Below are 25,231 nucleotides of genomic sequence, written 5' to 3'. Positions count from 1 at the left end.
AATAGTAGAAAGGGTCTTGGAGAAAATTTGAAGCCCCTTCCCTTTTGACACCTCCTACCAGACAGGATTTAAATGACAAAGGATGTTAATGATGGCCCATTACAGACGTGCTTACTGCTGCTCATTCTTTTAGGCTGAAAACAAAGCATAATGTTTCTTCTGGCCTGAGTCTGGTGACCCCCTGGGATCACTTGAGGCCCCCCTAGGGGGGCCCGCCCCCCAGTTTGAAGACCTCTGCCTTAGGGCATGTATGTGTGCCACATGGCACAGGTGTACATGCACAGATGTGCATGTACACAGGAATCGTTATTTACCATCAAATAGTATTTGATGGTAAATAACGAATTCTGAAGGGCTTGTGGTACTGTTTTCATTGCCACCTAAATCACAAATTACCGATTCGGTAAATTTACCAATTTGGTAATTTACAGAAATCAGCCGTTTCCGACCGGTATTTGGCCACCTACATCTGGCCCATAGTGAGAATGAGGGACCCTGGTAACAGCGGAAATATGTTCCAGGGGCGTTACTGGACAGCCTACAGGTGGAGTTGTTATATTTGCCTGCTGACACTCATGGTGTTGGAAGAGACAGCTCCTAATGGTGTGAGGCCAATGTAATTTATTCCCTGTATCCGATCGAATTGTGGGGTGGGACGTCCAGCTGGAGGGGAACGGGCAGCTGCTGGGGGACTTCCAGCTGGAGGGGGGTGTCAGGCTGCTGAGCACTGAAGTCACCAAATGAACCTTTAATGGTTTCTTTAGATGTGGAGAGATCAACACTGCGCTGGAATTGTCCTCTCGACAAGAAAGCATTAATGAGATGTTTGAACCCTATTTACAATAATCCATGATACCTGGAGCTGGACAACGTTCAGTCGTCACTGAAGAGAGCAGTGTAGAATAGATGCACACATCGAAGATGTAAATGCACGTTAATTCATTGAAAGTTCAGTTACAATTTGAACAACCCAAACAATCTACTGGCAGCACCATTCCTCTTCAACAGCCACTGACCACCCACATATATCCCAAACATGCTAACTCATGCACTAGCATCTCATCATTACACTTCTATTGACTCACATCTCCCTTTCGTATTCACATCAGTGTTACTCCACCGGCACAGAAGAGGCTACCTTCCACTTTGAGATATGCGGCATCATGAATTGCACAAAGTCACCAGCACAGCAAGCATGTGCTATTGTGTTATAGTAGAAATGTGGTGGTGAGGGTGGTAGCTTAGCTGAACTGTATTGGTTTACAGTGATGGACACAAATGTTTCTCTTTTCTCTTTAATTCAATCATGGGCCTTTGTAAGTTACAATAAGAATTTAATCAAGATACAAAACTTCTATTCATTTAGAAGTTTAAGGTATGCCAGCCTGCTAATCAACACTAACAACATGGTATTCTCAATTATGGCCTCAAACTACCATAACTTGATGTTTTCATGCCCCTGCCAACAGTGGTGTAGCTAAGGGGGGCGGGGGATAGGGGGTGGTCCGCCCTGGACGGCACAACTTTTTTAGGGTGTCGGCCTCCCCCCGCTACCACATGCCATCTTGGGCGCACGAGAAGGGCAACTTCCCTCCCCCGCTCCTCAAATCGGTAAATGCTCACCAGCAACCCCCCCCCACACTCTTCACCCACCGCCATGGGTGCCCTTAAGGCTTTCTACTCCACTGCCTGCTAACCTTCCAGCAGTGTAGGGTTACTGTGAAGTCTTTCTTGTTGTCCCATTTATCTCTGGCTGTCACTTTTAGTAGAGCTCATATTTGACATTGTGGAAAATTAGTACGGTTTGGTAAACATTATCTGCGCCATCTTGCCTTTTCCCCGGATGCCACACTTTTTGTCGTGTGCACCCGCCATTTTAGGTGCCTCGATCAGAACCACCCTCTGCACGCCACTGGCCCCCAGCATAGCCCTTCGCCCTCGCAAAGCCCGCACGCTGGCAAACCCCCCGCCCGCACATGCCTCGGGTCATAAACCCCTCTCCAGCGCAGCTCTGCCTTAGAACCCCATCCTGTTCCCAACGCGACACCTCCCCTCATTCCTTTCATGGTCCCAGGCCCTTTGATACAAACCCCCTTTCCTGTGTGCCCGTTTGTCTTCCTCTTTCCCAGGCCGACACCTAGCTCTGCCGATACTGTTTATTACCCCTCCCTGTACAGTAGAAAGCTTCCCTCATCAAAGGACCCCCGAGTTGATCAAAGCCCCCACCCTATGAGAACCGATCAAACCCCCACATTCCGTGAATCGGCGGAATGTCCAGCTGCGCGATAATCATCACCTGTTGTGACCGGGGTGGGGACTTCAACTGTAAATGTGTGTGGGAACGGGCCTGTAGGGGAGATTCAGAGGATGTCCTTTCATACTTCAAAGCATTACAAGACTGTGTTACCTGCAATAAAATTCATTTAACTGTGTATAAGAGGCCAGGCCTCAGAGATGCGGTTAGAGCACCTCGTGACGATACTGGCTGTCTGAACTGATGTGTTCTCCTCCGGAGAGAATAAACCTTGTTTCCTGCCTTCCAGTCTCCAGCGCCTGCCTCTTCATTGACTAATATTTTGTGGGTTAAAGAGGCGATACCGCCGGGCAAACATTGATTGTCCATTGACCTTAGTTTTAACAATTGGCGTCCCAAGCGTGGGGCCCATCAGTGACTCGTGGATCCAGTGGGAGAGGTCCTGACGACAGAGTGAACGACTGCAACGATCGGGAGAGCTCTTGCCCAATAGACCCTCGTCTGGCAGCCGATCATCCGAACTTCACTGGCTCCGAACAGACCTCTCTCGAGTGATCTACGGTCCTGACTGGGAACCATCAGGAGTGCCGCGAGGAATACGAGAAAAGGAGGACGATCGGGCGCTGGATTCGGAAGATAAGAAACTGTCCATACGGTCCGGGTAAGGTCGTGTAGACACGACGAATTGCGAAATAGTTGTTTAATTGTTCAGAAAATACTAGTATTACTCTTTGTTGACCTATTTGGAGATTCACTGTCTGCAAACGGAGAAACAGTAGGCTCTTTCTCTTTGCAAACAGTGAAGGATAAGTAACGCAGCCAGCGTGCCTATCTTTCTCCCCCACTGATTGATTATTTATTCACGAATTGTTTTCGGGAGATTCCCTCTCCCACACTGATTAACTGTTTTTTGACCCCGAGCTACTGTTCGCGGATTGTTTTCTGGAGATTCTCTGTCTACAAACAGGAAAGAACAGGTTCCCCTTTGCAGATAGTGAAAGGGTAGAGGACGCAGACCTTTGCGGATCTACTTATTCTCCCCACTGGTCGTTTATTTATTGTTTTGATATTGGTTCATGAGGTATTCACTGCCTGCAAACAACGTAGAATAGAAATATTCTGTCTAGTCTTTGCACGCAGTGATAAGATAGGCAGTGCTGACTTTTTGTCCTCTTCGCGAGCCGTCATGTCTGTCTTCTCCCCACTGGTCGATAATTGGTTCAGCCCGGACCGTTTATTAGAGGTGGATCATCTAGCTCCGCTGGAAGGCACCCCTAATAAAGACATGTTCATAAACTATGGATTAGTTACCATAGCCTATAGTAAACTGTGGCACAGGTATACCAAAGAAAATCAAGAGAAACAGTGGCCACTGATAGGATCCTTCGATCTTGATAAAATAGAAATGTTAGAAATAGCCCTTCGTAATAATAAGACAACGCCTATTATGCTCGACAGTCTCGGTATGTGGCGCAAAGAAACAATGCAACGAAAGAAAAGAGACGAGGACAGAGTAGGTAAAGGAATATATCGACAGGACAACCCCAGGACACAACGACCCGAAAGTAATCCCCCGACACTGCGCACAGGGCGACCAGACTTAGGGCAAAACCAATGTGCTTTTTGTAAATATGCCGGGCACTGGAAAGCCCAATGTCCGACTCTACTGAACGAGAGTAGGAGCAGAGGGCCGACAGGAATAACAGGCCGGCAGAAAGGGAAAAGGCGCGAGACAAAGATGAATCAGACTGACATGGACAGGCCAGATAGAACCACCACGTTTGATTATGCCCGATGGCACAGATTTCGCCAGGCCGATTTCAGCGACATGTTCGAGTCCTCATAGATCAAACAACGCTAAGACGGGAAACCCAGTCTAGCTCTAAATTAACCGACGACAAACCCCGAATAAAGCAAAAAGAATAATGTACACACGTGATCAAGCATTCTTACGTTTAGCCAAGTAGGGAAAAGTTTAGGGTATTTCGAGGTAAGGGTTACACAAGTATCCTCCGCTGAGAGGACTAGGGATATTGCCAATGTTTGAAAAACCTACTACCCCCTTTTTCCGCATCCTTATAGGCATATAACTAAAAACTGCCCCATTGCTCTCCAATTGACACCAACGGTTTGTCTCAGCCTGGAAAGGTACTTGCTAAAGTGACTCAAAAAAAACAACAAAAAAAACCTCTGTGAACATTAGCCCGACTAGGTTAGTTCATGACCAGTTGCCAAAGGCGTAAGTGCATACAATCAAAGCCACCAGAAAAAGGCAGCCAACGAATAAAAAGATAAGAAACAGGTAAAAAGAACTCAGAACAATAAGTGTGCGCAGCATACAGAAAAAGATAATTATGGCCAATAACTGTTTTATGTTTGTCTTGGGTCTTTGTATATAATACTTGTACTGTCTCCCCGTCTGAGTTTGTGTGTATGTGATGCATGAATCTACGTCATCCCTCTGCCTGTGTTTCCGTGTTACTTAACTTCTGTTAACAAAAGCTTTAGCATGAAACAACCTGGAAAGAAAGGAATGGGAAAACGAAATCAGTAGGCCACTGATGAACATGAACTTTTATTTAACATAACGAGCAAGAAACAATAACAATACGTAATAATAACACCTATTAATGCCCTAACAACAGGAAACGTTAGAAACAAGAACGGTAAACTGTAGAAAATGAAAGTCAGCAGAACATCAGCCCCCCCCCCCCACTCTGGAAACTTCCAAGGTGGGGCAAGGTTGCGGCTACGCCCAGCCGGCAGCAACCCATATAAGGCGGGTCCTGCTGCCAACAGTCGGCCAGGAAATCGTAACATAGGGTGGAGTCGGAGGAGAGACAGGGGCCAGCGGGACCCAGCCAGGGGATCGCCTTGACCACACTGGAGAGTTGTAGGGGGGGGGGAATGTCTATGTCCTCGACCCTCCTCCCTCTCTCTCCCAGTCCGGCCGCGGTGGCACGTGATAGTTGCAGATAGTCCCGCCACATGCTCTCCCGGTCCGGCCACCAATGGCCGGGGACTGGGGACAACTGGATCCGGCTGCAGCCGATGAGCCAAGGAACCCGTTCATGGGGCCAGAGCAAGGGGCGTCCGGCCGACATCCGCCGGAAGCCCGGCCCAGAGACGGACGGGACACTTCTTTCTTTTCTCCTCCGTAATGGCAGCAGCAACACGCCAGGCGCCACTTCTTTCTTGAATAATGGCTGCGACAACTCTGGGGGGGGGGATGTCTTGTACATACCTCCGACCCCCCTCGTCCTCATCGCCACCGGCCATCACAAATACCTCTGCAGAAATTTGTCCAGGTTGGGCTGGGAGGGAGAGGCGACGCGGACGAGCCTCTCCCACCTCCACGGGTAGGAGGCTTCCCAGCCCCCGGCCCGGCACCGAAATCCTCCAGCCGGGCAGCGCCAATACTAGCGCAGCACTGAACATGCAACGGTGCCGATACTTGCGCAGCACCGAACATGCAACGGTGCCAATACTTGCGCAGCACCGAACATACAACGGCTGCGCCAATACTTGCACAGCACCGAACATGCACCGCAGGTGGCCATACTTCCGCAGCACTGGACATGGGACTTGAGGAACACGGGATGTGGAGTGGCCATCATGCATGCCCACGAAAGAGAGCAGCGTGGGATGCACTGGGAGAGGGAGACGGCGCGAACGAGTCTCCCTCGCCCCCCCCAGGTGGGGGCGCCACAGCTGCACCCTAGCCGAATGTCCTGCTCCTACGACACAGAGTTCCTTTTCTTTCACTCCAAAAGGTCTCCTCCACTCTTGCAGACTCGACGAAGGGCGGCTGCTGCAGGGCCTCAAAATGGCGTCTGGGCCCCTGGAAGGCGGGTCTAGGCCGCTAGAGTAACTTTGACCAGCAATGTAACTCGGACGCTTGTCCACCGGGGCACGAGCCCCCACCTCCGACAGCATCCCCACAGCCTTGAAGATTCTACAAAAGTCCCAGGAGCCCTCGGCCCCTGCCGACTCCCGGCGAGGAACGACTGCCTTGGTCGCTAACGAAAATAACCACGACATAGCCACCCCTTCTGTTAGCACGAGTTTTTTTGAACTGCCGAAGAGGACTCTGGTCCAACCGCCGGTTATGGGAAACATTTTGTCTCTGATGCTACTTCCGGACTAACCCGGCCCCGCCCAAAATGGCGCCGGAATCAATAAGAACTTGCGAACGCCTCGTAAAAAGACTCGATGTTCTGAAATATGTATATGATCCTTTGTACACTTGACGAAAAAAGAGGGAGGGTTCACTCGACGAACATGTAAAAGGGCCCCGTGAAAAATGTTTTTTCAAATGTACAATTTATTATGATATTATTATAGCCGATACATAACCTCGCTTACGACACACGCACACGGTATACATATAGGAAATTTCATTGCAACTAGTCCAACTGTACTGCCAACTATGAAATGAATGCCCCTTGATCCCTCAACTATCGATAGACCTTTTAGTTCCCTGCAAATGAATGAATAAGCCTTTTTAATATTCTTAATATTCCCAATACTGCAAAATAACCCCCCTACTGTACGCACTTTAGCCATTGCCGTGCCCGGCCAAATACGATTGCACTGTCATATCTACATGCTGAACGATAGTGCAAATAAAGGTTTTCCGAACTATGAAATGGTTATTGCATACTTTTTGAAAAATGTGGGGTCAGCGGGAGAGTTTTTTGTGCACCCTGCTTTGTTCTCTTTTTAAGGTTATTAGAAGATGGTTGCTCAGCTCCAGAGGGAGGATCGAATCTAAGACACGATACTCTGCCTCCAGGTATGCGACTGGCTCTGGAACTAACGCATGGAGAAGGACCTCGACTTCTGAGGATGGGTAACGTGAAGTGGTGTAAATAATAGAACGTTATGAAGGTACGACACTCAAAGGTACTAGGGAACAGAGTTGGCCGAAGAGCTGGTATGCCTTAGACCATCACAGCATTGGAAAAGATTTAAGGGCCCCGATAGCTAAATACATCTACCAACTAGATACCCCACACTAAGAGCCCCTGATTTTTAACGTTTCCCTACACGCGACCTATAAGGACACACTGCCCCTTTTTCCCCCCCTGGCTTCAGAAACCAAGACCCCAGGGATTCTATCCCGAGGAGACAAGACGAGTATGAGGTAAGTAAAGAACTTTCGTGCCCATGCATTTGAAATGCGCGAATGTTGTCCGCCTCCCTTCCCCTCTTTTCCTCCCCCTACAGGTTACACTGGAGATCACGACCGAGGTATGGTGAAGATCTGAAGCCCCGCCATGTCTGATACACGAAGCGGACTAACGTTGCCAGATGGCACCTAAGCACACCCACAAACTGCTCTTGTAACGAAAGAGCTAATAAGTTGTATAATATGATAAAACACGGTCACCCCTAATCCGTGTTGCGTGAATGGGCACGTGTCACGTATGTCTGAGAACACAGTCGCCCCTAATCCGTGCTGTGCGAATGGACACGTGTCACGTATGTCTGAAACTATGAGAACATGTTTTTGTGCGACTGAGGCGCTGACTTGACTGGTCGGCGGACCGAGAGTGCGAGAAGTGCGATACAATGGTGTCTTTTACTCAATGCATGCCCCCTCTACCCTGCCTAATGCTCGTCCGTCCCAAACTGCATGTTTTTCGAAATTCTAACACGGACCCGTAATGTCTTATGTTGTGTAATGCGCTGAATAGCCTATCTTAATACACGGCCACCCCCCATGTCGCACGTGTACTATTTAGCCTATTGTTGCACATCTCTCTCTCTCTCTCTCTCTCTCTCTCTCTCTCTCTCTCTCTCTCTCTCTCTCTCCCTCCCCTCTCCACTCTCGCTCTTCCGAACGACTAACACCAAAATTGGCAAACCGCCACCCCTAGTGCACCCCCCAATTGGCTCCAAATACCGCAAGTATTTGCACAAAATTTGTCTTAAATATAATCACCCTGATGCCGTGTCACTACCTCTCCTTTCTGCTAAATATTGATGAAACCTAGAATTGGCCAAACGGGAAAGGACAGGTAAGACGACTAAGGTTCCCTAATCTGGCCCGTAATAAGGGAACTACATGTCAGTGGCTTCTATAAAAAAAATTGCCTCAGGATAATGCGACCTTCCCCATCCCGAATTGTCGCAATCCCCGAACAGTAAAAAATTATCGAAACATCCCCATCTTCCCAGAACCCCTCAGTTTTGTATCAGCTGCCCCGGACGAGAGTTTTAAAAATGTCCCTCACCCCTGTTGTAAGAAACAAGTCGACTTACAACTAACACAGGCCAGCCGTTGTTCCTAGAAACGATCTGTTGATGAGCAAGCTACAGAGTTTAGAATTCGAGAAATGTCACTGAACGCTTACCAACTGAACGGTGGCCTTCTGCTAAATAACGCCCTTATGACACAAAGCAAGATGATAGTCCCTAACCACAGTTTGCTATGTCCCTAGTTGTTTCCATAAGACCCCGGTTTTTTAATAAAGTAATAAGGTTGTAAGAGGCTATGTAGGAACTAGACTGATGTTTGCGAAGTTAAAGATTAGGCCGAAAGGAAGAAATCGTTGCAATTAACCCTGTTGAAAGTAAAATGTTTAGCTGAAAGGTAGGATGCATTTATAGGATGGAAAAATGTTTAGCCTATGTTCGTCCCTCAGAAAGATACCCATCAGACCATGGTGATAGCACGTTGCACTTTTTTGAAAAATATAAAGTCCTGGAGAACGGTATAGCTTTGTAAGGCTCGTACTAGGAAGGTGGGTCTCTGTCAGAAGAAGTGACGTAACTGTAATACACAAAATACGGTGAATAGGCACCAGATTTCATACCACGACAATGAATGTAACGCCAACAAGCACCAAAGAGATAGTTACGAAGGAAAGTTATAGGAAATCCAACAAGCCCATCATCAATTATTTATATGATGGTTGTGAACCCCAATGTAACGGATGTTTCTCATTTGCGTGGAGCTGGGAGAGAAATAGATTTATGTGATTACCTTCCTCTGCCAATTCTCTAAAGACTGTCTTTTCAAACTCATTTAAGGGTACCGCTGTCGGAGGAAAGAGAGACCGGATGTGGGAGCACGTGGCCTGACTACAGATCGTGGAACATCTGCGACATTGGCAAAGGCGAGACCGCGACAGAAAGGAGTTGCAGGACGAGGCACTGTTTCCGACAAAATGAGAGGAAAGGGCTCACCCGATGCCCCTGCTCAATGTTCAACGTGTGCCGAAAAGTCCCCGCTCTCTGAATTTGGTCATGAGCCCGCCTACCTGAAATTTTCCGCCCCCCTAGTCTGTTCCCGATTTGGCCCTGCTCCATCCCCCCTTTTTTTCTCCGACCTACCCTATGGACTACTTACACACACTCTTCTTCCGCCTGAACTTTTTGACAATCGACTCCAAAGGACACAGGGCGAAAAGGACCTTTTTAACCAGGAAAGCGAGAAAAAGGTCATGCCCTGCAACGCGGAGCTCAGAAGAGAGCTGGACTCATCGCTCCACCGTGCCAACAGAAGACGACAAAGGATGCTGAGAACTCACTAATAACGGTCTATGACAATAGGACCTCCCCTTCGAACAATGGCGCCCCTGATTATTGTTTTTACTACGTCTCATTTCTCTCCCAGCCACCATTGTATTGATTATGCTCCAACTAAAAATGAACAGAACTTACATATGTAATAACCTATCAGTTCACATTCCGAATGACTACAAGTATCTATGAAATGTACTCAATGCTCACACTACAGAATCGTTTTGCCCAATATTGCATTACTATGATCCTCCTGCATACGAGTTTATCGATGGACCCGCCTCCTAAGACGAAAGATTTTAAGTGTAATGTTTATAGCTCCTTCACCTGGGTTCCCATTTCTTTACTTATGACCGCCACAGTAGACATGGGTAGGAAATAGGCCAGCAAGATGTCTTGGATATGTTAAAGGGAGGACTGTGGAAAATTAGTACGGTTTGGTAAACATTATCTGCGCCATCTTGCCTTTTCCCCGGATGCCACACTTTTTGTCGTGTGCACCCGCCATTTTAGGTGCCTCGATCAGAACCACCCTCTGCACGCCACTGGCCCCCAGCATAGCCCTTCGCCCTCGCAAAGCCCGCACGCTGGCAAACCCCCCGCCCGCACATGCCTCGGGTCATAAACCCCTCTCCGGCGCAGCTCTGCCTCAGAACCCCATCCTGTTCCCAACGCGACACCTCCCCTCATTCCTTTCATGGTCCCAGGCCCTTTGATACAAACCCCCTTTCCTGTGTGCCCGTTTGTCTTCCTCTTTCCCAGGCCGACACCTAGCTCTGCCGATACTGTTTATTACCCCTCCCTGTACAGTAGAAAGCTTCCCTCATCAAAGGACCCCCGAGTTGATCAAAGCCCCCACCCTATGAGATCCGATCAAACCCCCACATTCCGTGAATCGGCGGAATGTCCAGCTGCACGATAATCATCACCTGTTGTGACCGGGGTGGGGACTTCAACTGTAAATGTGTGTGGGAACGGGCCTGTAGGGGAGATTCAGAGGATGTCCTTTCATACTTCAAAGCATTACAAGACTGTGTTACCTGCAATAAAATTCATTTAACTGTGTATAAGAGGCCAGGCCTCAGAGATGCGGTTAGAGCACCTCGTGACGATACTGGCTGTCTGAACTGATGTGTTCTCCTCCGGAGAGAATAAACCTTGTTTCCTGCCTTCCAGTCTCCAGCGCCTGCCTCTTCATTGACTAATATTTTGTGGGTTAAAGAGGCGATACCGCCGGGCAAACATTGATTGTCCATTGACCTTAGTTTTAACAACATCTCTAATTTCTTCCTAGTGCCTCATTTGCTGAATCCTACATCTAGAAATGTTGTTTTACATGGAATGCATACGAGGCTCTGCTCGTTCGTTTATTCAAACATGATAATTACGACAGATGGCATACCTGGTACAGTGGTCTTTCTGGTAGTTGCAGTGGTCTGTTGAGCTATAAAGAAAGAAGAATAGATAAGATTGTAGAAGTTGAGATTATACACTTTCAGGAACTTATTTCACAATAGTTTCTTAATTTCTGACAGTATTTATGGTGCTTGTATAGCACATGCCTAGCTATAAAAAACTGGGGCGCTATACAAGAGAGTGGAAAGCGTGGGCACCGGTGCACTCAGGGCAAGTAGTATTGGACGGTATAAAGAGTGAGGGAGTGTATGCAAGCCAGGAGGTTACGGAAGGAAATCCACAGATCCCAGCATTGGCAGACATTCATCATCATCTTAGGTTGAGTTATTTGCCAGGTGTGCTAAATGCTTCTTTTTCCATAGCATTTATTTAACCACGCATTACATGCAAATAGGTATTTAAAGCACTAGATATTGCATGTTTTACCATTTTCCATAGATTCTTTTCCCCTATACATTTTGGGAGGTTTGTGTGGTGTTCTGTGAATGATGACATAAGCTTCTTAAGCCAGAAAGAGGTTTAATTTTATCACCTCAGCCAACAGCGATGGCACAGCAACTGCCAAACATGCAGCAACTGCCCAACATGGAATTCTCACATCGTCAGAACCCACAGTCAGAGTTCTAACACGGACCTCATCAGGGATGAGGTTCTGACACTGACCCTTCGGAGATGAAATTCAATGCCACACTTCTCCCTCTCATACAATGAAATTGAAAAATGACACATGTTGAACAAATTAGTCACATAAAAAAAAACAGGATGATGCAATGTAGAGCAAAGAAACAAGGAAAATAATTTTACACAACAAAATCCCTAAGATAAGCAGGTTCTCTAGTCTCCCTAACGCTTCTCCTGTGGAATGTTGGAGTACTCATAGAAGAACCCCGCACACCTGAATCACAAACCTTACTCCCACACGGTTGAGAGGCAAAGGCTGAATTATCAGAAGAAACAAGTGGTTGTCCTATAACAGCAACCCTGCTCTTTTTTACAAATGCGAAGATTGTGTGTTTTTATGGCATTCTTGATACATTTAATCACTTGTAATCTTTTAGTAAATTTGGACCAATCAGCACAACCTTTGGGAGCATTAATTTTGACATAATCTCCCACACTGACTTCATTGTTCCTAACAGACTTGCAGGAGTCAAACTCTTCTTTAAATAGCAATTCTGAAAATGGCACTTTTAGAAAATTCTTAAACTAGAAAGGTTTAGGCCTGTAATCAGTAGGTCTAGTCCTGCTTTACAATCAAACAACTACACGCATGCCAAAACTGATATCAATTCATCAGTACCATCAAACACCATGATCACACATTACATTTGATTCAACCATATATTTTATTTTTATGTGGGGGTTAGCCCGCATGGCTGCCCTACAAATGTCCTGTAGTGATACCCAATCAACCTCAGCCCATGAGGCAGCAACTGCCCAAATCCACCAAAACATGAGCCTTCAAAATGGTTTAAAGAACCCATCTGCTGATTGTGGTTGTAGAAGCCTTGTGACCTTTGGAGTCAGACCCTTTGAAAAATAAAATTGGCTGGGAAGAATACCGGAAATATTATCTTCTTGCTTGTATGAAATGAGGACCGTATTTGTGGCCAGAACTTCAGATCTTGTTACAATACTGCTTTCTCAGGAAAAAACTTTAAATAAGGAAATGAAATCAACAAAGACAACCATTCCCCCAACCTCCCGGCAAAGGTGAAAGCAAGCAAAAAAGCATCCTTTGCTGAGAGCCAGGTGGGATCAGCCTGCTCCAAGGGTACAAATGTTTCTTTCCGTAACCCTTCAGAACTACCAAAAGTTCCCAGATAGGGAAATGGTGGAAAAGAAAAGGCTATTCCAGACAATAACATTTTAGAAGTTTTAAATCCAAGGGAAGAATAGAGGAAAGGGACACTCTGGACTCTCAACAGGATCATATGGCTGACCACTGGGAACCCAAAGTGAAAGGTAATCCACTCTGAAGGAAATCTAGAATATTAAAAGGATCACCCATCACACCATCTACCCCTACCACAACAAAACAAGAACAGAAATGCTTCTAGCGTTCGGCCTAGGATTTCAAGCTAGAGTCTTTCTTCACAGTCTGAATATCCCAAGCCACTTCTCAGGAGCACTCTAGCTGTTGCAACCCAGACCATTCAATTTCCAGGACGTCAAACACAATTGATGGATTTGAGATGAATTCAGATCTAGAAATTGAAGAGGACTCAGATTAGATAGTAGCAGAAGGTGTTGTTCCACAGCTAACAAATTGAAATAAAGGGCAATGATCATGATTGGAGCACTCTCCGTCCGAATCCTCTGAAGCACCTTACCGAGGGAATACATACAACAGAGACTGTGGCCATGGAATCACCAAAGTGTCACCATCACTCATAACCCAGGCTATCTCTCTGCAGAGTTTGGAGGGGAACAGTGATAATTGGAGATCCACCACCAACTGAAAGGCCTAAGGAGTCAGGTGACATTATGCAGAGGGAGGAAGATTGCAACGTAGACAGTCTGCACAGGAATTGACAGATCCCACCATATATACTGCCTTGAGAGAGCAAATATGGGCCTCCACCCATCTAAGAATCTCCATGGCTAGAGACCAGAGAGCTGAAGAGTGCTTCTACACCCTCCGTCTCCGGTTGATCTAAGCCTGCACTACCTGGATGTCCTCCTGATTAGAACTGGTTTCTGCAGTAACATAGGTACAAAGGCTAGCTGGGCCACCCCAATGTCAGCCAATTCCCTCAAATTTGAAGAGTTCTGACTCTCCAGAGTTAATCACTTTAAGATCCTTACCCTCGCCTTCCGAGCTATCAACGGCCTTGGACCTAGTTACCTAAAAAAGCGAGTGTCAATATCTCAATCTGTCAGATCACTTAGATCTAACAATTTACGCCTTTTGATTGCACCTCGCTTTCGACGTTCCAGAATGGGTGGCAGAGGGTTCAGCGTAATCACTGCTAAACTATGGAACTGCCTCCCAATCGACCTCAGGTTCTGCCCGTCTGAATCCATCTTCCGTGCTAAATTAAAAACCTGGCTGTTCTCCAGATTATGATTTCTGTCTGGTAACAAGCTTATTCCACCCCTCCTCCTTTGAGGTACTGTTTCTAGCGCCAGGACACCCCTCCGGGGGTAGCTGCGCGCTGTATAAACTACTTAAATAAATAATCACTGCCCTTGAACATCCCATTCCTTCAATGTGGCACCCCATCCCCACTCACTGGCAACTATTGTAATGACTACAAGGAGAGGATCCAGCATTCGTAAGAGATTCATAAGAGAAACCCACCACTGAAAACCTTGACAAATGAGTGGTGTCCCTGGTATCTGGACGTTGTACTTCAGGAAAGCCAAAGGGTATAGGATAGAACATCGGGCACCAATGGATTGAGGTATGATTGGGCACATGAAACCACTGCCGTGCATGAGGACTTAGGTCCCTGTATGTGCAGCTGTTGCCTGTCCAAGGCTGGCGGCCGCTGAAGTAACCAAAGGAGATACTGCTGGGGACCCAAAATTCTGTTCTCCAGAAGAAAACCCTTTCGCACTCTTAGATAACAAGTGTGGCCCTATGAACTGTCACTGGCAAGCACGAATGAGATGTGAATTGTCCTTATTGAAAAGAAGACCCAACGAAGACAGTACTCGAATGGTCCATTGGACCTCCTCCAGTGCCCACAAAAAAAAAGATGATGCAGCATTGAGCCAGTTGTCTAAATATGGAAATACTTGTTCCCCAAGTAAATGCAAATGAGGCACAACTGATACGAGTACCTTTGTGAAGACCCTTGCATGGAGGAGATGCGAAAAGGCAGTACTTGGAATTAGAAATGTTCAATCCCCTCTGCAAAACAAAGGAACTTCTTGGAACTGTGATGAATGGGGAATGTGAAAATCTGCCTCGAGCGTTACCAACCAGCCCCTTGTGAAACTGCAGGAATGATTTGTTGCAGTGTCCCCATTTTGGAAAAGAGGCATTGCACAAAAAAGTTGAGGATATGTAGATCCCAAATAGAATAAATTCGGCTATCCGGCTTGAAGACCAAAAAAAGAACAGTTTAGAAGCCAAACCGTTATTGACGGAGTGGGACTGGAATTATTGGCTGCTTTTGAAAAAAAGTCTAAACCACTAGGCGAATCGCCTGTAATTTCAGTAGATCATTTGGGAGAGGGAATTGCACAAAATAAGGTTCCTGAGGGGTAGTGTGACAAGGAATTTGATATATGTAACAGACAATCCAGACAATACATATGTCGGACCAAAATTCCTGTCACTTTTGAAATAAGTGGACTTTTCTTTCTCCCACCATAGAAGATTGATTGTCACTTAAGCTGGAGGGGCTGCTGCTGAGGCTGCAACTGTAGTTGGCATTTTCGTCCAGCTGCAATGATCGCTGCAACCAGTTTTATCAGGTTCCTTCCCTTTTTTCACATAAATGTTTCCAACCACATCATGGGCAGGCAAATCATCAGCCACAGGAGACTTATATTGCGAAAAAAGTTGCCCTCCCGGACTTGTGTCTCTTTGAAACCCTAAGATGTATGTCACACACTTAAAGATGTCCTAGAACTGTACGCCTTGAATATATCTGACCCTGCGCCCCACATCAGGGTCATCATCATCATCTGGGGCGAGATTCTGACATTTCAAAGCTGGTTCTGTCGAAACTGCTGCCACAGCCTCCTCAATCATAACCTCAAAATCAGTGTGTGAAACAGCCAGCATCTCATCAGTTTCAGCTTGGCCAGCAGCCGAAGTACAATTGACTCCGTAGTATGCGTGAAACACGCTTAAGTAGCAACTTCCGTATCAGCCGGAATAGCTTGACTCCAGTGGCATGGAGAGCATGGGACTCACGTCTGAGCATACCCGTCCCAGGATGCTTGTTTCCGGTCCAGGGAGGACCTGGCGTGTCAGTTCAGGCTGGACTGTTGCCATGATGCACAGGGTCAAGACTGATTTGCATATGGCCAGGTCTAAACTGTGGTGACATGGTGAGCAAAGGAATGATGGATTTAACCCAGATCTCTTGATTGGGGGTGAATGTTTTGATTTTTTCTGCATTCCATCCATCAATTGTGTGTCTTGTATCTTGTATCTTTACTCCCAACAGCAGAAGCATTAATGAGATGTATGATACCATATTCACAATAATCCATGATACCTAAAGCTGGGCAAGGCTAAAACTGAAGGATGTTTATTCAATGCCTGCATTGCTCATAAAATACCACATATGGCCATCAAAACAAAACAGGGCTTTGACATGTCATTTAAGAGAGCAGTGTAGATTAGCTGCACACATTGAAGATGTAAATGCACTTTAATGCATTGAAAGTACAGTTATAATTTGAACAACCCAAAGAATCCGCAGACAACACTATCCTTTTTCAAAATTCAAAGCCACTGACCAACTACCTATATCCCAAACATGCTAACACTTGCTCTGGCATCACACTACCCAACCTTTATTGACTCACATCACCCTTTTGTGTTCCACTTCAAGGGCACATCAATGGTACTCCACAGATACAGAAGAGGCTACTTTCCACTTTGAGATATCAGGCATCAGTAATAGCACAAAGTCATCAGCTCAGCAAGCTTGTTTTTACAGTGGAAATGTGGTGGTAAGGGCAGGACCTTAGCTGCACTCGGTTAAGGTAGTGGCATCAATAGTCATGAAATTTGTTAACAATGTCTGACCCTTGTTTTGGTTTCCAGTGAAGGCCAGGAATGTGTTTCCTTTCTCTTTGATTCCAATCATAGACCTTCCTAATTTACAATAGGAATTTAATAAAAATCCAAAACTCTTGATCATTTGAAAGTTTAAGACATGCCAGCCCTGGTAATAGACACAAACAACATGGCATTCTCAATTACTGCCACAAAGTACCATGACTTGATGTTTTCATGCCCCTGCCAACCTTCCAGCGGCTTAGGGTTACTGTGAAGTGTTTCTTGTTGTCCAATTTATCTGCAGGCTGTCGCCTTTGGTAGAGCTCTTATTTGACCACAACTTCCCTAATTTCTTCCGATGCCCTTATTTGTCAAATTCTAGCCCTACTTCTAGAAATGTTGTTTTATTTGGCATGCATACAAGGCTCTGCTCTTTTATTCATTCAAACACGACAATTACGATAAAGGGCATACCTGGTACAGTGGTGTTTCTGGAACTTGCAGTGGTCCGTTGAGCTATAACAGAGAGGAGAATAGATAAGATTTTAGAAGTTGATTTTATACCTTTTGATAAACATTTTTCAGAACAGAATCTTGATTTCTGACAGTATTTATGGTGCTTGTGTAGCACAATCCTTGATATAAAACACACTTGAGCGCTATACAAGATAGGGGGAAGAGTGGGCACAGGTGCATTCAGGTCAAGTAATATTGGAAGGTACAAAGATTGAGGGCTTGTATGCAGGGCAGGAGGTTACGGAAGGACAGAAACAGATCCCAGCATTGGCAGACATTCATTCATTACCTTAGGTTGAGGTATTTACCAGGTGTGCTAAATGCTTCTTTTTACATGTTATTTACATAAATAGGCATCACATGCAAAATGAGGATTTGAAACACTAGATATTGCATGATTTGCATTTTTCCAGATACATTTTGGGAGGTTTGTCTTACTGAAATCTATAGTGGGGGGAAAGCGAGGGTTGTGATCATTATCACAAAGCTTGTAATTTTAATCCATGTGCACTTTCCTGTTTTCAAAAAGGTAGACATTTGCCTACCAGCTTGTAATTTGCACCGAAGTACAGCGGCTTGATTTGCTAGGAAAAACTTCAATAGATTTTTCATTGGAATCACCTCTTTGTTCCTCTCAGCTTCTTTTATATCCTGTTGCAAAAACAAGGACTATGTCTTATCCCCCCTTTTTACCTTGTATCTACATGAGTGCACCTTTGGATATTATTGTACGTGATCAGTATATTATTGAGTTCTATTGTTATATAAAAGTTTTTGCAAAAGGGCTATTTATGTATTACACATTGGCAGTAGCCACTGAGTAGTTATGTAGGAGTCAGAGTTTCCATATGAAGAGCATTTTTTGTTTTGCTAATAACTTTGGTGCCACTTGAGGAATCTTCACAAAACTTTCCGAGAAATAAATAGTTCATCCACCTCAGCTCCTTCCACAAAACAGGGTCTGGGTAAAAAGGGGAGGTCCTAAAACACCTTGGGCCTGATTCATAGAAGTAATTTGAGACGAAAGTCTTACTTTACGACTTTTGGAATTCACAAAGGGCATTTACGGGTAGTAAAGTTAGACTTTTGGTCTAATTTTAGACCAAAAGTCTAACTAAGACCAAAAGTCTAACTTTACTACTACTAAAGTTAGACTTTGGTCTAAGTTTAGACCAAAGGTCATTCTGAGATCCTTCTATGTAATAACTCAAGGCTGCTCACAATACTTAAAATCTAGTATGTATAATATTTGCCCTGTTGGAAACTTTTTTTGTAGAACCAAAAAAGGAGTGTGGAACATGTTGGATACAAGTTGCCAACTGTCATCTGCAAACTAGCACGCTCATAGGATGATGTCATCAGTAATATCATCAATGGTGTATTTTTGAGATATCATCAGTGATGTCATAAATGATGTGATAGAACATGTCATGAGTGATGTAATATGTGAGGTCATAAGCAGTGCATGGTGGAGTACAAGCTCTGCTAACTATAACTGGTGAATTTTGGTGCTTATTTTTAGTTCAAAATGTTCATGTTGTCACTGGCATATTCAGCGAACTATGAGATTACTGTAACCATTGTTTTTTTCAGTGAATTTCTAAGGTTTTTTGATTTTGTAAAGTATTATTTTATTATCATACATAAAGCCAGGCCCTGCGGCAAACCCTGACAGGCAGCCAACCCCATGTGGCTCATGGCCTTTGGCAATGCACCGCAGGAGGTTTGCAACAGGGCCTGGCCTGTGGCCAGGACTTGTGGACAACCCACCCAGAGGCAGCCATCCCCATGCTGCTCACAGCCTATCGTCACATACGGCGTGGGGTTGGCTGCAGGGCCTGTCTTGCAGCCAGGCCCATCAACAAACTCCCCAGAGGCAGCCACTGAAGGAGTGCATGTCCTTGCTCGTGCATAGCATGGAGTTAGCCGTATGGCCTTTGCTGCAGCCAGGCACTGCTTCCAACTCCCCACAGGCAGCCAACCCCATGCTGCGCACACCCTTTGGATGTGCGCAGTTGGGGTTGATCATAGGGCTAGGCATGCCTCCAAGATGTGGGACCAAACCCACAGCAGGCTGCCAACCTGACACCACGCAAAGCTTTTGCTCTGCACACCATAGGGTTGGCCTTAGCGCCCTGGGGACCCCATTGCTCGGGACTAAATATAATACAAAATGGAAGGGCACCAAACAAACCCCCTCCGTGAACCTCATTAGACCCAGGGGATCCCATCCCTCTCTGCAACAGTGTGGGCAGGGAAACAGATTTCAAGTCTGCTCACAGCCGGCAGAAACAATTTTAAAAGCTTCCGCCCGCTGACAGCAGACTTTGTGGATGGTCACATTTGAAGGGAGTTTCAAAAATGCTTCTGCCAGACAGGAGCAAACACAGGTTTCTCTGTCCCAGTAGGCAGGGAAACTGCTGTCAGGAATAAGATCATTCTATCTAATAACTCAAGGCTGCTCACAATACTAAGAATCTAGTATGTAGAATATTTGCCCTGTAGGAAACTTTTTTTGTAGGACCAAAAAACGAGTGTGGAACATGTTGGATACAAGTTGCCAACCTTCATCTGCATACAGAGTAACTCCGCAATACAAAGATTTATAATGTGTTCAATACCTCTACACACCTATGATGCATTAGAAGCACATGCATTTTGTAAACACTTACACCCATTAGCTGGGCACAGGCTGTACAAAATTAGATAGAAAAGTTGTATGGTATTTACCCCCACTATGTAAACTATAAAAAAAACTAGCACGCTCTTAGGATGATGTCATCAGTGATATCATCAATGGTGTATTTTAGAGATATCATCAGTGATGTCATAAATGATGTGATAGAACATGTCATGAGTTTTGTAATATGTGAGGTCATACGCAGTGCATGGCCGAGTACAAGTTATATTTAGCTCTGCTAACTATAACTGGTAAATTTTGGTGCTTATTTTTTGTTCAAAATGTTCATGTTGTCACTGGCATATTCAGCTAACTATGACATTACTTTAACCATTGTTTTTGTTCAGTGAATTTCTAAGGTTTTTTTAATTGTAAAGTATTATCTTATGATCATACATAAAGCCAGGCCCTGCGGCAAACCCTGACAGGCAGCCAACCCCATGTGGCTCATGGCCTTTGGCAATGCACCGCAGGTGGTTTACAACAGGGCCTGGCCTGTGTCCAGGACTTGTGGTCAACCCACCCAGAGGCAGCCATCCCCATGCTGCTCACAGCCTTTTGTCACATACGGCGTGGGGTTGGCTGCAGGGCCTGTCTTGCAGCCAGGCCCTGCAACAACCTCCCCAGAGGCAGCCACTGAAGGTGTGCATGTCCTTGCTCGTGCATAGCATGGATTTAGTCTTAAGGCCTTTGCTGCAGCCAGGCACTGCTTCCAACTCCCCACAGGCAGCCAACTCCATGCTGCGCACACCCTTTGGACGTGCACAGTCGGGGTTGATCATAGGGCTAGGCATGCCTCCAGGCTATGGGACCAAACCCACAGCAGGCTGCCAACCTGACACCACGCATAGCTATTGCTACGCACACTTTAGGGTTGGCTTTAGCGCCCTGGGGACCCCATTGCTCTGGATAAAATGGAAGGGCGCCAAGCAAACCCCCCTCCCTGAACCTCATTAGACCCAGGGGATCCCATCCCTCTCTGCAACAGTGTGGGCAGGAAAACAGATTTCAAGTCTGCTCACAGCCGGCAGAAACAATTTTAAAAGCTTCCGCCCGCTGGCAGCAGACTTTGTGGATGGTCACATTTGAAGGGAGTTTCATAAATGCTTCTGCCAGACAGGAGCATACACAGGTTTCTTTGCCCCAGTAGGCAGGGAAACTGCTGTGTCAGGAATGTAGGCTTCCCGGGACAAAGCAGGTGACCCTGCCTCAGGGGTTGGAGTTCCCGGGGCCATAGAAGGCTCAGTGAGGGGGCCTCTAAGGGCTCTTAGAGGTGGGCATGCAGTCTACCACCCTCTTAAAAAGTGAATCGGCCCTAAAGGGATAGGGTCCCTAGGGCCTTTAAAGGTTGGGGAGGGGGCAGTGTGGCCCCCTTACCTTTTTGGAACTTTTTGGCCCCAGGGGTGGGGTCTGTGGGGCTTTTAAAGGTGGCTCCAGGAGGTGCGTCCCACAGCCCCCCTCCACTTAATTAATGAAATCGATCCAGAGGGATGGGATCCCCGGTATTTTGGATGCTTGAGGAGGAGAGCCACATGACCTGCCCCTACCCTTTTGTGCACTTTTCATCTCCGGTGTGAACTCCCCAGGGCCTATCACCACTTTGGGAGGGGGGCTGTGTACCCACCACCTCTTATGGGATGCAGCCGTTGGATGGCTTGGGGAGGGGGGCCACATGCCCTCTTCTCCTTCATTACACAATGTGGCCTGTGCCGCCATTCAGAGGTTTTTTTCCGATCCTGCAGGAGTCCAGTGGACTCCTGGCAGAAATTGCAGATTTTGTTTTGTATTTTGACTCCTCTGGGTAACCCCATGGGGCCAGGGTGGAAGGGTATCCCTACCCTGCACACTTATATAATTTTTTTGTTTAACTTCAGGGCAAGAGACAAAGTCCCAGAGTCCTGTAATGGCTGCCAGCAGCATTTTACTCTAGTGGGAGTCTGACTTTCATGGTAGGGAATTGTCTAAAGGAATCTAAAGCTCCCAGGGCCAATCAGATTGCTCTATTTTTGAATTGGTGCTCCCAACCATCCAGATGTGCAAATATTTTTGACCTTCAATTTCTAAAATGGATTTACAACAAATTACAAAAAGCACAATGTGCATACTATGATCTAGCTTCCTGCCAAATTTGGTGCAGGTTTGCCGTAGCCCTGCCTAAAGAAGTCAATGGAAAATATAGGGGGATTTTCTGTTTTGGGACCACCCCTTTTTCTTGGCCCCCTCTTGATAGATCCCCCAAAATTTTCCATGCACAAACTAGTCAAAAGTTGCACCTTTTTAGAAAGTTTTGTGGAGATCCGTCAAATGTGGCCAAAGTTATTAGCAACACAAAAAATGCTTTTCCAATGGAACAGCTGACCTAACTATAACTACCCAGTGACAACCACTATATATATATATATATATATATTCTTTCCAGTCCTGGTTTCAACATGCAAAACAACACTGACTCCGTGGGATGCGTTGTTTCAAAGAAAAGTTTTATTCCATGGATGAAAACCCAGACGCATTTCGGCGGACCAGCCCGCCTTGCTCACTACATCTGGCATCACTCAGGTGGCACAAATGAGAATGGTTGTCGCAGCAACCGATCGGTGGCAAAGGACATAGAAGAGTTGGGAAAAGTAAAAAATACATGTCATGGTAAAACATTTTGTGTTACTGAAGACGTGTCTGATCACCTCTTACCAACTAAAGTATATAACAAATTATTTGTTACAATTGCACAAATGAACAAAAGAAAATATGATAATCATTGCGGTGTATACAGTAAGCCGATTATGGATGCGTGCAGCATGTAAACGAGCCCCTGGAGCGCAACCAGTGTTTTGCTTTTTACTGAAATTAATATTATATATGCCAGTGGGAGAATGTGTCCGTTTCAGTACATGGTCTGCCCAATATATGTACTGTAGAGTACCTATAAAAATTGCCAATGTACAGTCGCTAGTGCGTGACCTAATCCTTAGGCGTTTGGGCTAGTCGGGGGTATCACTCATGTTTGCAAGTGGAGCCCAAGTGGACAGTGAACCACCCAGTGCCTCTGCTATGAAGTTTGATTCTGAATAGCTGGTATTAGTTATGCCACCCAGGTAGTTGGTAATCTGGTGTTCAGTTGTTGTTTGTGTGTTATCTGGGGAGTTGGGTCTTGCTAAATGGATACCAAGTGTGTTAATAAATGGGGAGTGGTGTGTGCCAAAGAAAGAAGAGTGAAGATCAAAAAATGAGGGAAGGGTGAGTCAGATGTTAATGGATTGGGTTAACTATCTGGAGGGGGCAGCTACCGTTATCTTTATACGACCAAGGCAGATTTATAAATGTACACTCATTGCCTTGTCAGCGTTCATGCCGTTAGGGATTTTACAACCTAGTAAGAATATGTATCTGGATTCCAGTCTCCTGAGGGCTAGTTGTCTGTTGCCTCCTCTAATGTTCTTCTTAATACTGCCTATGAGAAAGTATGTGAGGTCTTCCGCTCTGCCGCCGTGGTGTGTATTTATGTGGCGGCTACAGGATACGCAGGATCATCATTGCTGATGGCTCTTAAGTGCTGCAGTATCCTCACATGCACGGGATGAATGGTACTTTCAACGTACATTTTGTTGCATATTACCTACTGGCGGTCGCCAGTAGGTATATATAGTTAGGATTTTTTCTCTATGGGATTTTTGAAAATTCTATGTCTAATAACTTTGGCGTTTGTGGACGGAATTGGCTTGTATCGCAAGTGTGATGAAGCTCCAGCAAGGCTCAGGGGTGCCCCTGTCGCAGGGTTTCTGTTCTCACACAGAACTGTGCACAGAGGATTGGAACCTCGGCGAATTAGGGTGCCCCAAAACTCACCTTAGTACCGAAAAACCCCTTAGCAAGCTAGCTACAGTGTCACATTGGATATAACAAACTCTCAATGTTTAGACAATCCAGAATATGAACTTACAGTACCTCAGGATACGTGGAACTCATGAACACTCGGTCGTTATATATTCATTACAAACCAGAACATGGAGTTAAGAAGAACACATGTGTATTTGAAATGTTTATTTACTAATGCCGTCTTCTCAGGCGTAGTATCTTAGATAATACAAGTACACATCTTCGTCGCCATTGTAATAATGTGAGAACGTACGTCTTTAAATGTTTTTTAGTTATCTTTATTCCGGAGCGCCGGGGCTAAGCTGTTGCTCAACGGTCGACGCCAAGCAAACAATATGGCCGCCTTCCGCTTTCTGTTTCCCCAAATCCTGTTCCTGTGCAGGAACACTAGAACGCTACCACAATTATCAGTAGCAAAATTACCAGCATAGTTACTAGTACATAAAAAGCGAATGGTGACAGTATGTTAACATGCTGTAAATGAATAAGAGTTAGCAACACTTATATCTCACCCTGCCTAATACACATATTATATTATTTGCTAAGAAGGTCTCTTTGGGTTAGTTTAGGGCGTGCCTATATTTTAGTGTCCTAGATTTGAAGGTATCACATCAGCATACACCAGCTCTCTCTTCATGTAAACCGCATCAAGTGTTGTGTATGTGTGTGTTCGGTAGAGCAATAGAAAACCCGCCTCATGCCCAGAATTGGCAGAAGCTGCACTTATGTTATGACTATGAAGTCGTGGAGATCAGACCTCATAACAATTCTGTATCGTGTTGTTCTTGAAACTTCAGCACTCGCTGTACAGATATAGTTTAAGAAGCAAAGCAGATAGTAGAGCAATAACATATTATTGTCATGTAAACCATGATGAACTACTAGGTTGAAAGCTAAAGCAACAACTAAGTGTCGTGTGCAGAAGTTGCAAAAAAGGAAAAATGGCGTTTAAACCGGTAATGAGCCCATGTTAACTTAACACGGTGTAAAGATATCCAGGATCTACATGACACCCCTCCATGATCCGGAAACGAACAAAATAAGGTAATAGAAGTGCCATCTCATGAGAGCAGATTGCAACTTTATATGTGCACGGTCCGCAAGGTAAAACATTAAAAACTAGCAAAATTTAATGCTAAGAAAAAATAAAACAGTCAACTAGTTTATCGAGGCTTAAGCCAATAGGCAAGCTAAATAATAAAAACTTGACAAATAAGTCAATGAATTGTTAATGAAATGCTAGTACTCAGCATATCAAACATGAAAAAGGTCT

General features: G+C 45.5%; 1 protein-coding gene across 1 annotated transcript in view; it reads right to left on the bottom strand.

Moving 5' to 3' along the window:
- LOC144752607 (scavenger receptor cysteine-rich domain-containing protein DMBT1-like) overlaps positions 1-25,231 on the bottom strand; it is a 1,088,995-nt gene that overhangs the window by 169,473 nt on the left and 894,291 nt on the right. The window contains exon 57 of the mRNA XM_078640489.1: positions 7,805-7,835. Coding sequence (XP_078496615.1) covers positions 7,805-7,835 — 31 coding nt within the window. The remainder of the gene's footprint in view (positions 1-7,804; positions 7,836-25,231) is intronic.

This window comes from Lissotriton helveticus, chromosome 5_1, assembly GCF_964261635.1.
Source record: "Lissotriton helveticus chromosome 5_1, aLisHel1.1, whole genome shotgun sequence".
Lineage (NCBI taxonomy): Eukaryota > Metazoa > Chordata > Amphibia > Caudata > Salamandridae > Lissotriton > Lissotriton helveticus.
This window is presented reverse-complemented; position numbering and strand designations above follow the sequence as displayed.